The sequence below is a fragment of the Numida meleagris genome, chromosome 2, assembly GCF_002078875.1.
Source record: "Numida meleagris isolate 19003 breed g44 Domestic line chromosome 2, NumMel1.0, whole genome shotgun sequence".
In the NCBI taxonomy this organism is placed as follows: domain Eukaryota; kingdom Metazoa; phylum Chordata; class Aves; order Galliformes; family Numididae; genus Numida; species Numida meleagris.
Window position 1 is genome coordinate 43,724,639 of NC_034410.1, and position 14,520 is coordinate 43,739,158.

Consider the following 14,520-nt stretch of genomic DNA (forward strand, 5'->3'; position numbering starts at 1 on the left):
ACAAGCCTTCCCTGTGGGCTTCACATTTTGAAAGGAAGAAGTGCAGATCTTCTTTTGCATGCCAACACCATGCCCTCGGTTCTTCATGTGTATCAATTACTGCCTTAGTAAATATTTCAGAATCACTAGAAGACCCTCAAAAGTGAAGACAGAAAGTCCAATATTTTGTGGGTTATGATTCTTCTGATTCTCTGAGAAATGGTAAAGATGAATCTAAGTCTCACTGATATTTTAAATAAATTCTGATTTTGAGATATAAACTCAAAATCTTGATTATTTACCCTGGTGGTTAAAGTAATAATAAAATTAAAAGACAAAAAGCACTATCTTAAATTAGAACAAACATTAGTAACGAAAAATACTGCAGCACTGGTACCAGAAATAGGTATTTCAACAACACAAGACAGAATGTTAAAATAGATAAAACACAGAAGCATGCAGCAGTCTAAAATAAAGCTATTTCCATGCTTGTTCCCTGAATGGAACTAGAAGTATCATTCAAATATTCAGAGCAACAGATAGTTAAAAAAAATACTCTAAATTGAAATTGAGAAATTAAAAACAGCAATATTAACAGACATTTTGAAGAAGCGTAACTATTTCATGTGTAGAGCCTATTTTCACAGAAGGGCTGGGTGTTTCTGCTTATATAGGAACGCAGAGCATTAAAAATTTAAATATAAAAACATTAGATTAATGCTTTATGAGATAAACAAAGAATATGGATCAACTGCATTCACGAGGCTAAAAAACTGAGATACTGTGCGGATAGGTTTTTTGATGACTTGAGGTTCATGCATAAAAACAAACAAACTTAAATAGAGATAAAACTGACTCATTTATAAGGCTCTAATGAAGCTTTTGAAGAACAGTATTGTAAGTCAAATCACTGTTTATCATTGTTACATAAACCAATAAAAAATAGCATTCTATAGCTAGGAAAAGTTAGTCTCTTGAAAGCAAACGAATACTCTTAGTCTGATAGGATACTGTAATTCCTAAGGATTCCAAACGGCTCACTGGATAGTGTAAAACTTAACACATTAATTAGTTAACAAGATTAAAATCCTAAGCAAAATTCAAAGACTGAAAAATTCACAGGAAAATATTTAAAAATTGTAATATGTATATATTTGTTCATACATCCTACAAAGGACATCTGCTAGAACATTCAGTACCTTAAGCCCTGGCTGTCTGAAGAATCACCATCACAATGGTTAAGGGAGTCTTTCCAGAATGGATGTTGCAATAGGTCGGTCCAATTGAGCCTTTTGAAAAGCAACAGACAAACTGAAAAAGCAGGGGCAAAGTACAGCTACAAAGACATACCGGGCAGAATCCAGTGATACTATGAAGCAACTATTTCTGTTCTTAATTGGTATGTGGTCAACAAATAAGTTACCTTATAAAAGAAATGTTCTGCCTAAAATTGAAATGGATCATTCACACAACACAGAGAGATGAGATTAAACATTAAGGAAACTGTTTAGCCAGTCCCAATATTTACATTACTCTATAAACAATAATCTTATACAAAAATATAAGTGTAACATGTATAAATTAAAGTCTTATAAAAACAGATACACCCGTTGCTCTGGAAAAGCAAAGCCATCCAATTTTAAAAGCTATCATACCTGTTAAACAGTTACCTCTTTAATACCACCTACAAAAATACAAAACTATACAGAATTAGTGTTTTGATTAAATAAAGTTTTGCAGGAGAAAAAGCACAGTTTCTTCTTTTATGAAGGAGAAAATCATTTTTTCAATGTCACCAGATAGTATCATAGTTATTTTTTTTCCAGATATGAAAGACAATGTAAACAACCAGTTTACCTCTTCTGAGGATCCTTTTGAAGCAAGCCATCAAGTAAGCTAATGAACTCTGCAGAAGGTTTCTGAAAATCAGAACCTGCAAATAGAAGCAATTAAGAAGTACTAGACAACAGAATCAACTGTCAACTATGACAAAGTAAATCAAATCATGATCTGAAGATGACATTAAAGCAGTTTTATTTAACACTAATTTCATCTGAAAAAAAGAATGTATCAAAAATACTAAAGTCTTTATATTAAAATGATCTTCAAAAAGTCGACAAAAACCAATACTTGGTCAAGCTAATTATAAAATTCATATAATTTTATAATTATATATTTTAATGTATTCATAAATTCGTATATTTGTATATTTTATATAAAATATGATGCTTCCCATTTATCATATATATATTAGAAGAAAATAAAGTGGGGCTGAAAATTGCTCTAATTGAAATTTACCCTAGCTGTGGCAGTTTTAAGCGGACTATTATTGCATCCTGTTACACAAGAGGTTTCCTGAATTCCTACTTAACTGAGAAAGACCACTTCTGAGAGCTCAAGATCATGAAATATGATTGATCTATCCACTTCAAAAATAAAATTTCCCTTACAAATGAACAAGTAATAGTTTTAATTCAACAGATCACGTTTTTGCTGTATTACTTTTAATTGAAATTAGAAACTAATAAAGTGTCTCCATGAATACCACTGATGCCTTGAATGGCAAAGTTCAAAAATTATATCCCAGAACTTATTTTTAATCCTTAACACTAAATGATACACCTGTTTATCAAGAGAAATATAGGTATTTATCATTAAAGGAAGATGTCTATAGCAAAGTAAGAACAATGGTAGCATTCACTTTGGAAAGCTAAACAATTCATGCAATCAGCCTCAGAATAAACACTGCAAAGCAAACCTAACTTTGTTACTATTAATGTGATTTGGCGCATTTAACAAGAAAAGAATGTTACCCTTTGGCCTAGGTGGCAGTGGATCTTCATACAAAATCTTCTCAGTTAATTCAGAAAAGTTGTCTGAGAGGAATGGTGGTCTTCCTAAAAATAAATGGAAGTTTATTTCCCAGGTTATGGAAATTTCCAAATAGCTGTCAGGTGCAATTATATATAATGAGCTCATTTTCCTAAGGAAATATTCAAAGCAATAAACATCTTTGATCTGAATTCTATTGTAAAGGTTCACTTAAAAATAAATCCTTGAATTCAATTCTTCTACTGTGAACAGCCAAAGAGACCAAGGACTGAACATGTTCTAAAGAGAGCTTGAGGTAGGCCACCACGAATGCTCTATATGAATCAATAATGAGACAGCAGCCAGAGAAGGTCAAAGCAGAGTATACTGATCCAGCAGATCTGCGTATTGTCTAAGATTTCAGAATACTGCACTGTAATTCTTTTGCATTGAAAATTTCCTTCCAGCTGCAGGCAATGCTAACTTTATCTGCAGGAAAGCCAATGACTAGTTTTAGACTAGTTAAAGTTTTCTCCCTCAAAGGTCAAATTAATGCATCCAGAGTTTAATACCGAAGAGATTAAGAACATTACATTGCCCAAACACAACTACTGCTACAATTTCAAATCATAGTATTTGATGAATATAGGTTGGTTAATATCATTATATTTCGATCTCAATCAGAAGTACAATTTAATAGTATTGTAGTAATACAATAGTAATGTATGCTTCAAGAAATATTTAAAACCTGTCTTACATGTATCTGTTTCAACTTCTTTAAAAAGTAAACAAGAATTTAAATCGAGATCACAAAGTAGGTTTTCATTATCACAGATATTCAAGAAATACACAAACTTACAACCTGAGAACATTTCATAAAGTAAGCATCCCAAGGACCACAGATCACTGGACTTGGAGAAGTCTTCTCCCTTTAGTACTTCCGGAGCTGTGTATAATGGAGAGCCTACAAAATACAGTACATGTACACCTGATTGAACATTTATCCTGTAGAACACCTAAAATTTAACCTCTAACTCACTGAAGTGTGGAAAGAATCTTCACTTAGAGATAAGAAACATGATGTAATTGTAAATGAATGTCATTTGAAAATAATTTTTTTCCTCCTAGACTTTTATTGAATTATGTAGGATTGCAGAAGCCATTTTCTTGTTTACTTCACTTCCATCAACCAACTTGGTTTGCTTGGTTTGTGCTTATACTTTTCTAACATGATTAACGTAATAAGTTGTTTTGTTTTGTTTTTTTTTTTAATCTTGACAGCTTCCACAGCTAAACCAATTGAGAATATTAAACCAACATAAATCTCATGCGATTCACAAAAATTATTAGGTTACCTCAGGTTTTACATACATAAAAAAATATCCTAAGACATTAACTCACATGTACTTAGAAAACCGTTAGAATAAACAAGGTAGTCAATAAATTGGATCACCGATCTAGTTATACCTATTCTAAATACTAACTAGTTTCTCCAGAATCTCCATAAAAATTACAAAAACTCAGCAAAAATGTAAATTCCATAATCCTTTAAGAAGCTTATTTTGGATTTTGCTATCCATTTTATTTAAGTGACGACAGGTTATTAAACAAACATATCAAAAAAACTGTTTTGAAAGGTAACAGGAAAGAGATTGAATTTGTATTTCCTCCTGGAAAAAAAACAAACAAACAAACAAAAAATTGTTCTTGGTCTTCATAATTCCAGTAGGTGCTATCTGCAGGAGACAGTATTAAGAAGATCTCTTTGTTCCCATAAAACATTGCCAAGATTTCCATTGTTCCAGATAACAGTAACTGCTATGACGCCTCATTATCTGGGAAGTAGATGTCTCTGAGATGCTCCAAGAAACAAACTATTGAAAGATTCTGAAGAGTAGAACCCAAATTCTAAAGCTTTCTTATTTGATGAAAACAGAGCATAGCAGTTGTAGCCTATTGGATTTGCATGGATTTTCCTGCGGAAATTAAAGCACAGTAACAACATTCTCATACTTCAAAAATAAACAGTCTTTCTAATGTAAACTGTATTGAAACAATCATCATACTGGAAATTACATAGATCATTTGCAGCAAAAAGGATGGTGAAAATCTTATGTCAAAAATCATGAAAGCCATTCTCTAAACTATTGTTAAATGGATACAAAATCTCCAATTAAAGAAGTAGTAATTCTGTATAGTACTTTCTGAATTGAGCGCACATTTAACAAAGTTAATGGAAATTAGTCCTAGACCCTAGAGAGAACATCTGCGGCACATACTTTTTTCATATATGCTAAGTACTAAAATTATAATTTCATCAATTAGGAAAAGCAAGTTAAGGCTCAGCATTTCTGAAGCTTTAGTGATTTTCTTGTTTTTATAATTCTACTACTTATACTACCAATATAAATTGGTGATATGTGAAATGCATCAAGGACCAATGGTATTTCACAGATTTTTTTTTTTAATCCACATTAGTTTTCATTGAATAGTGAATTTAATTAAGCCCCGTTAGCAAACTCAAATGAAGAATTAGCATTTTCAGTTAACTAACTACTTCGAGCAGTTTCAGATCTCATTCATGTATAATATTTGCTCAGGATAGGAAAGCAGTTTGTATACAGGATGGGATGGGATGTCAGTCGCAAAAAGCATTTAAAATAATCCAGTTACATGGAACTCTTATAGACTATATTATTTAACAATTGCCTATATAGAAGCTTCAAAAATTATGCATAAAAACATCTTTTTCCCACTTTTATTCCATTCGTTTCGTTTAATTTCAGCTTGTAAAAATATTGTACCTCGAAGCCTGTTTTTCAGATATCTTTGTGGAGTGCTTTCAACATCTCCTCCTGTTTCTTCAGATCCAACTAAAGCGAAAAATTCTTCCAAGTCTTCTCCATCTGCTTTAGCCAAGCAAAAGTTACTGAACTTCAAAGTACCAGGCCCTTCCAGCAGAATCTAGAGGAATAAACATAATCCAACATACAAGTACCGGGTATTAACACTGGTGACCACTCAAATTTCTGGTACAAAATATATTAAATCACAATAATTTAATCATTTAAGTAAATAGAGATGATCACTATCAAATCTAAAAGCACTGAGAAGTTTAAGTCAAAACAAATCACTTTTTTTCTTATAATCAAAAAGTTACATAAGGTGACAACAGAACCATTTATGGTTCCATTCACATTTTTGTTTACTCATTATTAAGCTGAAATGAATGATGATGGATGATGTTACGATAGAAAAGAAAGTAAAAAAATAGAGTTAAAGTAAAAATGTGTTGTAAAGTAAAAGGATAGTAAAAGGAACATTGATTCGAGGGGAAAAAAATGTGAATTTTTTAATTTTACGCTGGATAAAATTTTAAAGATTTTGATAATGAGAATGAGAATTTTCTCTATGTAGTCACTGGTTATTTTCTTAATTAAAATATTCATAGTCCCAAAAATCTTATCTGGAAAAATAACCCATTTAGTTGGGGGGGGGGGGGGGGGGGAGGGAGGATTCCCCCCCAAATCTTGCTTTTGCACTCTGTACTCTGTGTTCAAGAGTACTTTACAGTTTTCTCTCTCTTTTTTTTTTTTTTTTTTTTACACATTCATCTTCAGAAAAATACACACGCATTTCACTATGCTTTATTTACATATTCACTTCTATTTACTGTTCTTGGACCCACAAATGACAGAAATCAAGTATGACTGTGCAAGTTCTACAGAAAACTCAGACAGAAGAGCAACTTGACCTCTTACAAATCAAGACCAAAAACAGAATTACTGTTATGCAACTGGTTTCCAATACTAGATAATTCTCTCGAAAACAGTACAATATGAATAAAATGTTGATTGCATACAAAATAATATGTGATATCCACTATAAATAATACTCCTTGTTACCTTTCCAGGTGTCAGCTCACAAAAGATAATCCCAAGGTTATGAATGTGGTGTAAACCAGTAATCAAATCTACGCCAAATTCTCTCACTACATCTTCAGGTAGATGTTCATCTTGAGCGATAACTGATTCTAGAGAACCACCTGAAATATGTTTACGCATGGTCAGCAAAGGAATTACTTGCATGGCATTTGCCGTGCACAATTTGTATGCACAATGACATGATGCAAGTCTTCAAAAACTATCAAGCAAAAATCGTTCCCAATACACATTAAAAATGTCAAAATGTATACAAGAGAAAAATCTACTTCCAAGATTGTGATATAAACCTTAACTTTCACTACAATTAAATTGAGTGCATGACTTTAAAAACACTTATATATTGCTTTATTTTACAAAGGAAGCAGAAAGGAAAACATAAAACTCATACTGTCACAATGCAATAGTTCCCGGTGGGTTTATTTGTATGTCTTCCGCATGAGAACAAGCGGTACCAAGATTAGGCTATCAACTTCTGTGAACAAGCTGTAGAACTAATGACATGGAATTTCCCCCTGAATTCATAGACAACAAAAATAGTAAAATTTTGGGGTCCTGGGGGCCAGAAGTCTGTCTGATCCAGCAGATACATTTTGTTTGTTCTTCACACATGGTATTTTTATACCATACTATTCTTGATTCTTGTCCTGCCTGGTTTTCATTTTCTTCCTTTCCTTTTTCTGTTTGTTTAAAAAAAAAAAAAAACAACTCAAGAATAAATTTCCTCTTTACAGGTTTATCATACAATTCCCATCTGACTGGCCAAGCAGGTTCTCTTAACTCTCTGTACTTCGCATCCTAACATAAGTTTCTTCTGTGTCATTACTAAGTTCCCACTCTCCTTCTTCGCTAACTTCGGACCAACGCTTCCTCTATTTCTGATCTAAGTACACGTACAAAGCATGGCAAATATCCCCTACATATCCTCTGTATCTTTCCCCAGGTTTCATATTTGCTGTCTATGCTTTTCCCCACTGATTGTTACTATTTCTCTGTCCTTTAAAAATCTTGCTTCCTCCATCACCTCCTTCCTCAAATCCCACAGATTCTCAGGTCTGTACGTCAGACTCATCCCACTCCTGTTCTAACTGTTCCTAAGACTTGGACTTCTCCTAATTACCTGTTTCCTGAAAGCTCATTGCTCAGCCAGTCTCTCTCATACTTCCCTCCCATACAAATTTCCCAACCTAAATCCCACATTCCCATCTCCCCCATGATGGTATTCCTCATACTTATTTGTCCATTTACTACTCTTGCACCTAGTATATTTCCCCGAGACTCTGACTTGTATTTCATGAATTATCTATGTGTTTCTAGATTATCTACCACTCATATATCAACCAAATCATGCAGAGTAAAAAAAAAAAAAAAAGAAAGAAAAAAAGACAAATGTGTCCGCAAGTGGAAATAAAGATTAAGAGAGCTTTTCATGGAGAAGGATAATAGATCTTTTATTCCAAACCACATATTTTCCCTGAGCATTTTTTCTCCTTTGCTTACTAATTTATTTCAGAGAATACTGAGATGCTAAGGTTTTTCACCACAGTATTCCTCAAATTACTCAACGATGTTGAATCTTAAAGTTATTTTAAGTCTTTTTAAGTTGTTTATTAAATCAGTCATACCTTCAGAACCAGCCTCAGACTGTATGACTTAGTAAAGAATTTTCCATCGTTCTTAACATTTTTAAAATATATTTTAGAGGGCTGTGTAGATATGACCAAATATATCAGGAAAAATTAATAATGCAATTAGCAACACAAAAGTATGCTGCATTGCCATTGTGAGGCAAGTTTCAAAACCAGTTTTCAAGGCTCTACAAAATTAATATGAAATTCAACTCTCATTTCCATTTACATTTGCTGCTAAGAGTGTCTTGAAACAAACTGCTGTGGGAGAACATAGGGATTCCAAGTGCACAATGACACAAGTACAGGTCAGACTGACCACAAAGAGAGAACATTCAGGCAGCTTTTACCCCTCTACTCCCCTGCTCTCTGCCAAGTGATTGCAGAGACCCAACTCATACACTGTTTCAAAGAAAACAGAAGTGAGGAAAAAGTCACAGGAGTGTTAACAAAGTCAGGTGTCCACCCTTGGGAGAGATGAACTCCAGCCAACTATTCACAAGCTAACAAGGCCAAGTACCCATGTTTGGGAGCGATGGGCTCCATAAGATGCTTGCTAACTGCCACAGTTCACACTATGGAGAGATGACTCTTAGATGGCCTGAAGGAATAGGACATTAAATGTAAGATAACACTGGGGATTGTGCACAACCCCAGACTGCTGGTTTTTATTTGAAATTAATGTTCTTTTAGTTAGGATAAACTTCTTAGCCAGACCTCTCTGGGATCTTTAAGAACTTTATCCCCACACTGCAATACTGCAAGATACAATACACAGTAATTGCTCTAACTGTTCTTAATAACAGGCTGTCTGCCTAATAAATTACATACAAGCCAGTATGTTAGACTAGGCAAATAAGACAAGACCTCCAAATCAGCCATCTAATTTTAATTCTAATAACTGAAAGAATGACCTGATTATTTTTCAGGTCTTGTAGCTTCTCCAATAATTCTAGGTAGAAAATAAAAAAGACTGTGTGTAATATTGGCTCTTACTATGAAACAAACTCCATGTATCAAAACATCAACATGCTTCACTTGCACAAACAGGCCTTCTTTTCTTTCTACATGGAATCTATCTTCTGCTTAAAACATGCAGTCACAATTGGAGAAAGCTTTAAAAGAGTTCTTTAAAAGATTGTTGTTAACTTATCAAAACTCCATGAATCACTTAATACAGTTTTGTGCTCTCAGTGCTCCCAGATTAATGTCTTAGCATAAATCTTTCGTGAAATAAATTTTAGATAACTACCCTCCAATTACACACAATTTGTTTTTAAGTTCCTACGTCACCTAAATTAATATTCCAGATACACTGTGAAGTAGAAGAGAAATATGAGTTCTGGGGATTTCTAAAATCGTTTCAAAACCCAACATTTTTAAGCATGCATACATATATCATATACAATACCTGATAATGAATTTAACTTTTTTCAAAGATCTAAAAAAGTACTTTTTGTGAGAAACATTTATTATAAGAAAACTTACACATATCTGTACTATATATATATATATTCATCCATTTGAGCATCTTACCTGTGCATAACTCTACTACAAGCCAGAGATGGTTGCTCGTTTCATACCATTCATGAAATGTCACTATATTCTTGTGTCTGATTTCATGAGTCAGACGAACCTAGAACACAGTTCTTAACATTACTAATCGGGAAAAATATCTGTATATATGGACAGGAGGGGGACTGGAGACAACACAGCTTTATGCTAGTTAACCTACTCATTCCTGTTCCTATTTGAAATGTTTAACTGTATCAATTACCATTTCTTTTCCAAAAAGCAAATGTTTAAAACTTTGCCAAGGTTTTACAAACCAAAATTAATTTACTTTAAATGCTATTCTTTCATAAAAAGTAATTTCTTCTTAGGCACCATTATGACTGGATTTGCACAACTGATAGAAAAATAAAGTAGACCACTACAGACTTACATTTATAAAAGGTTCTTTGACGTATCATAGAAACAGTAAGTTTATAAGCATGGTTTTATGCATGTGACTTAAACTAGAACAAAACCAGGTGAGAGAAATAAACACTTTAAACAAGCACTTTGTGTTTTTCTTTCATATTACCTGTGCTACAAGGATTCTTTTTAAGTTTGATCTTTTCCCAAACTTAGCAGGAAGAGTATTACTTACCCAGTTTGTTATTTCAGCTCTTTTGCATTTATCAGTGCAAAGAATTGCAACAAAATTGATTGTCCCCTTTCTTCTTCCTTTATAAACAATGGTCTTGTTTCCTCTTCCTATCTCTTCATAAAGAATGAAGTTCTCCATACTTAAGGATGCTTTACTGGCAAGGGAGTGGAAACATGGTATTTTCTTAGGCAGATAAACCTTTAAAGGAAGAAGGGGAAGAGGGGAAGCATTCCAATTTAAAAATCATTGATATATCACATTTACTCTCCCAATTCTTAAAAATAGAAATTATGTTTGATCTTGCTGGAGGGATGTAAGTACTTCAAAGACCACCTTGGGAAATCTGAGCCAAAGTTTGAATAGGTGACTATTTTCCACTTGCAAAGCTCTTAATACATTCCACAACTTACAGGTGAGCCAGTAACTATAGATTCTCAATATTTTACTGTAAATAAAAATTCCTAGCAATACTAAGATGCATGTAGCTTTACCAGTTATAGGAGTTGGCATTAGAAATTTTTTCATGGACAGAAACAATCAATTTTAAAAGCCATGTAAATTCATTGGCTAATTGTGGGAGTCAAAGAGTTCCACAAGAAAATTTTAGTTCAGCTTATAACTATCATTTTTTGTCTCAATAATTTTATAATAGCTTAATTTACATAGTGAAACAAATTAAACTTTTGTCATTCGTTACAAAGGTTCCAAAACAACAGGTTATGTTGCTACCTAGTACTCAACGAGCACATTGTAGTAAGTTCTTCTTGCCTCTTCTTATTATTCCTTCTTTCCAAAGAATCCTTCAAACTTGACATGAACATTTCATCATATTAATGAAATGCATACATTACACAGATGGAAGATACCTTCATGATGGTCATAAGAAAGGCATTATCACTCACTCATGCAACAAACCACATGAACGTACAGCACGCTGACTGACACAGATATTTCTGATTGATTGACAGAAGCAAGGTCAATGACAAATGCATGCTGGGACCCAGTCATCATGGTCACAGGACAGGGAAGCCTTCGCTGCTACCTCATAGCAGGCAAAACCTACAAATAAGGTCTCAATGGTAGCTCTGTGAAAGGCTACAAGGAAGAGAGCAGCTGTCCCCGACGGCTCTCTGCCCCTCGGGAGGCCTTCAACCAGGGTGCCGCCTGCATTCACACCTGGGGGCTGCGAGCCCGGGAGCAGCGGGAATGCCGGCGGCCACTGAACGACCGCAAGGCTACAGCAGCCGTACCTTCAAGAAGGAAGCCACCCGCTACCGCGCCGCCATCAGCTGAACCCGGCGGAGCGCTCCACGCCCCGCTGTGGGGGGATGTGAATGCGTCCCGACGAGGAACCCAGCGCCACGCACTGAAGAGAAAGAGTCAGAAGGAGAAGAATCAGGACAAGACACTGAGTGACTTCGGAAGATGGCTTTTATTTTTCTTGTTCTAGCAAGGGAACAGGGTTCTAGCCTGCCCGCTCTCCCCCGCGCACCGCTCCGGTGGTCGCCGCCGTGACCCCGTCTCCAGGAGACAGGACCGGACGCCGCAGCCGCTATTGGGCCGCAGCGTGTCCACGCGGGGCGGGGCGTGGAGGAGGAGGCACGGTAGCCTGGTTGCCAGGCAACCGCCAGGCCCGGCCTAACGGTCGGAGGCTGCGGCAGCGCGCGCCGTTATTTGGCGCGCTCCCCTCGGGCCGCCATCCGCCATTACGGCGCTAAAAGCGTTCCGCTCCAGTGTCGGCGCTGACGTCATGGCAGTTTGTGATCGCCCAGCGCGAGGACTCGCTCTTACGACAAAATTTAGCCCTTACAATGTCTGTTAGCTCACCTTGCCCTCCTAACAGTTCTTAGCCCGTCAGTCCATTTCCACATGGTTTCATAAAAGAAAAAATACAATGTCGTTGTCAGGAAGGTTTCAGTGTTTGTAAGCTGGATGATGGTGGATTTTGACCTTCACTGTGGAAAAAGCTTCAGTATGAATGTAACTTCACCCTTAACACTGCTAAAATAAATGTCAAAAACCACCCTACTAGGGAGAGATCTTTTAGGGCAGCAGCAGAGCTGAAAGCAATATGCCTGCTCTTCATCCCTCAGGCAGCAGAGCTGTAGGCACAAAGAAAAACGTGACGGAGATCAAGCTTCTTTCACAGAATCTCAGAATCACAAAATCATATTGGTTGGAAGGGACTTCTGGAGATCATCAAGTCCACCCCACTGCTAAAGCAGGTTCCCTACAGTAGGTTGCACAGGAAAGTATCCAGGAGAGTTCTGAATATCTCCAGAGAAGGAGATTCCACAACCTCTCTGAGCAGCCTCTTCCAGTGCTCTGTCACCCTTACCATAAAAAAATTCTTCTTGTGTTCCGGTTTGTGCTCATTGGCCCTTGTTCTGTCACTGGGCACTGTTGAAAAGAGCCTGGCCCCATCCACTTGATTCCAACCCATAAAGAGCCTGGCCCCATCCACTTGATTCCAACCCATTATCTAATTATAAGCATTGATAAGATCCCTCCTCAGTCTTCTCCAGGCCAGAAAGGTCCAGGTCTCTCAGCTTTTTCCTCATGAAGGAGAAGCTCCAGGCCTCAGCTCACCAAACCTTTTGTTGCTGTTCACAGGTTTGGTAGGGAGTCTACAAATTCATGTGAGGTCAGTGCTGAAAACAGACAAGATTATTGCCATTCTATTCAATTGAATGGGCTAGCAAGTGCTGAAAAATATAATGTGCGTATGTGCAACAAAATCAATCATTTCTCAATAACCTTGGATCCTGTCCCATTTTGCAGCATGATTTCAGCAAGTAGAATTGAATACCAACAACGCCACAGCTTTGAAACTATCCAGTTCTTTTTTTAATATAAATGGGTAGTTGACTAGATATAAATAAACTGAATATATAAATAGAAGTCACCTAGTTTCTTTTAGTTGTCACAACGAAAGTCAGCTCTGAAGAGGGATTTATTTAGATTTTAGAAAGCTATATATATTGTCTTTAGCTTTGATGAGGGCGACCGATATAAATCAGAAGGAACAGAGCATTAGCTCAAGCACATAGCCAGTTCTGACAGCAGCATGATGCAGATCTTAGAAAAGTCACTTAATTGAATTGTCCCTGCCTAAGAGGACATAATAACAATCAAGTTACTGCCTTTCCTTTAAAATTTCTGATGTTTTGTCCTGTGCAGAGCTTTCTACTAAATTAACCCAGGTTGAGACTGTTTTTATGCAAGGATAATTATCTCATTTTTTGAGAATGAGGTGGTATGAACTTTAACAGTCTTTTGAAATCTTCATGTAATAGTGGCCATAGCAATACTGAGCACAGAGAAACACAAAATGCTTTAATAACAAGGCGGAGATTCATAAAGAACATTTAATTTGAAAGTCTATAATGAAGAATGTTCAGTACAATTAAAAGCAGACTAAGGGGACGTGTTGATTCATACCTCCCATTTTTCCAGTTCCTCTTAGGATCTATGCATTTTTTTTGTTTGCGTTATTGATGAACACTTCATTACACATTTGCATCCTTCTCACCATCCAGATGTACAATTTCAAAATACCCTGGGTTGGGATTTCTTCTCCTTGTTAAAAGAATCCCTTTGGTATAAGAACTGGGAGTTATCCCTTCAAAAATGTCACTTGCTTCCTGTATGAGATTTATCTTGAACAATTAATCTATATACAAATAAAAATCGGAGCTGTAATTCTGCAACTCTTATCATTGGCCCTTTTCCTACTGTTTTCGTCTGTTGCTCCTTCCACTGTGGGTTACTGAATATGACTTCAAGCATTGTACTCAGCTGAAGTAAACTTTTCTGTGGGAATATTTTCAGTATTCAGGAATGGAATGCTAAGTATTCTCTTTGCTGTTTACAGCATTTTAAAACTCTTCGCAAACTCTACAGCAAACTCAGCTTTGCTACTTACTTGCCTAGCTATCATAAGGGATAGTCAGATAAAATCAAATTCTTGTTCTCAAATAAATATGTGATCTAATTTAAAGTAAACTGA

At 35.8% G+C, this 14,520-nt stretch overlaps 1 protein-coding gene across 11 annotated transcripts in view; it reads right to left on the reverse strand.

Moving 5' to 3' along the window:
* Positions 1-12,138, reverse strand: part of ULK4 (unc-51 like kinase 4) — a 221,747-nt gene extending 209,609 nt beyond the window's left edge. For 2 of the 11 annotated variants that reach the window (XR_002436196.1, XM_021389306.1), the window contains exons 1-9: positions 11,762-12,134; positions 10,512-10,709; positions 9,896-9,995; positions 6,696-6,835; positions 5,595-5,754; positions 3,653-3,754; positions 2,793-2,876; positions 1,837-1,912; positions 1,179-1,268 (exon numbers count right to left, since the gene is read on the reverse strand). Coding sequence is in view for 10 of the 11 variants with exons in the window: in XM_021389306.1 (XP_021244981.1) it covers positions 1,179-1,268; positions 1,837-1,912; positions 2,793-2,876; positions 3,653-3,754; positions 5,595-5,754; positions 6,696-6,835; positions 9,896-9,995; positions 10,512-10,649 (890 nt within the window). In the remaining variant the exon portion in view is untranslated. The other 9 variants (XM_021389309.1, XM_021389310.1, XM_021389301.1 and 6 more) reach the window with 8 other exon arrangements.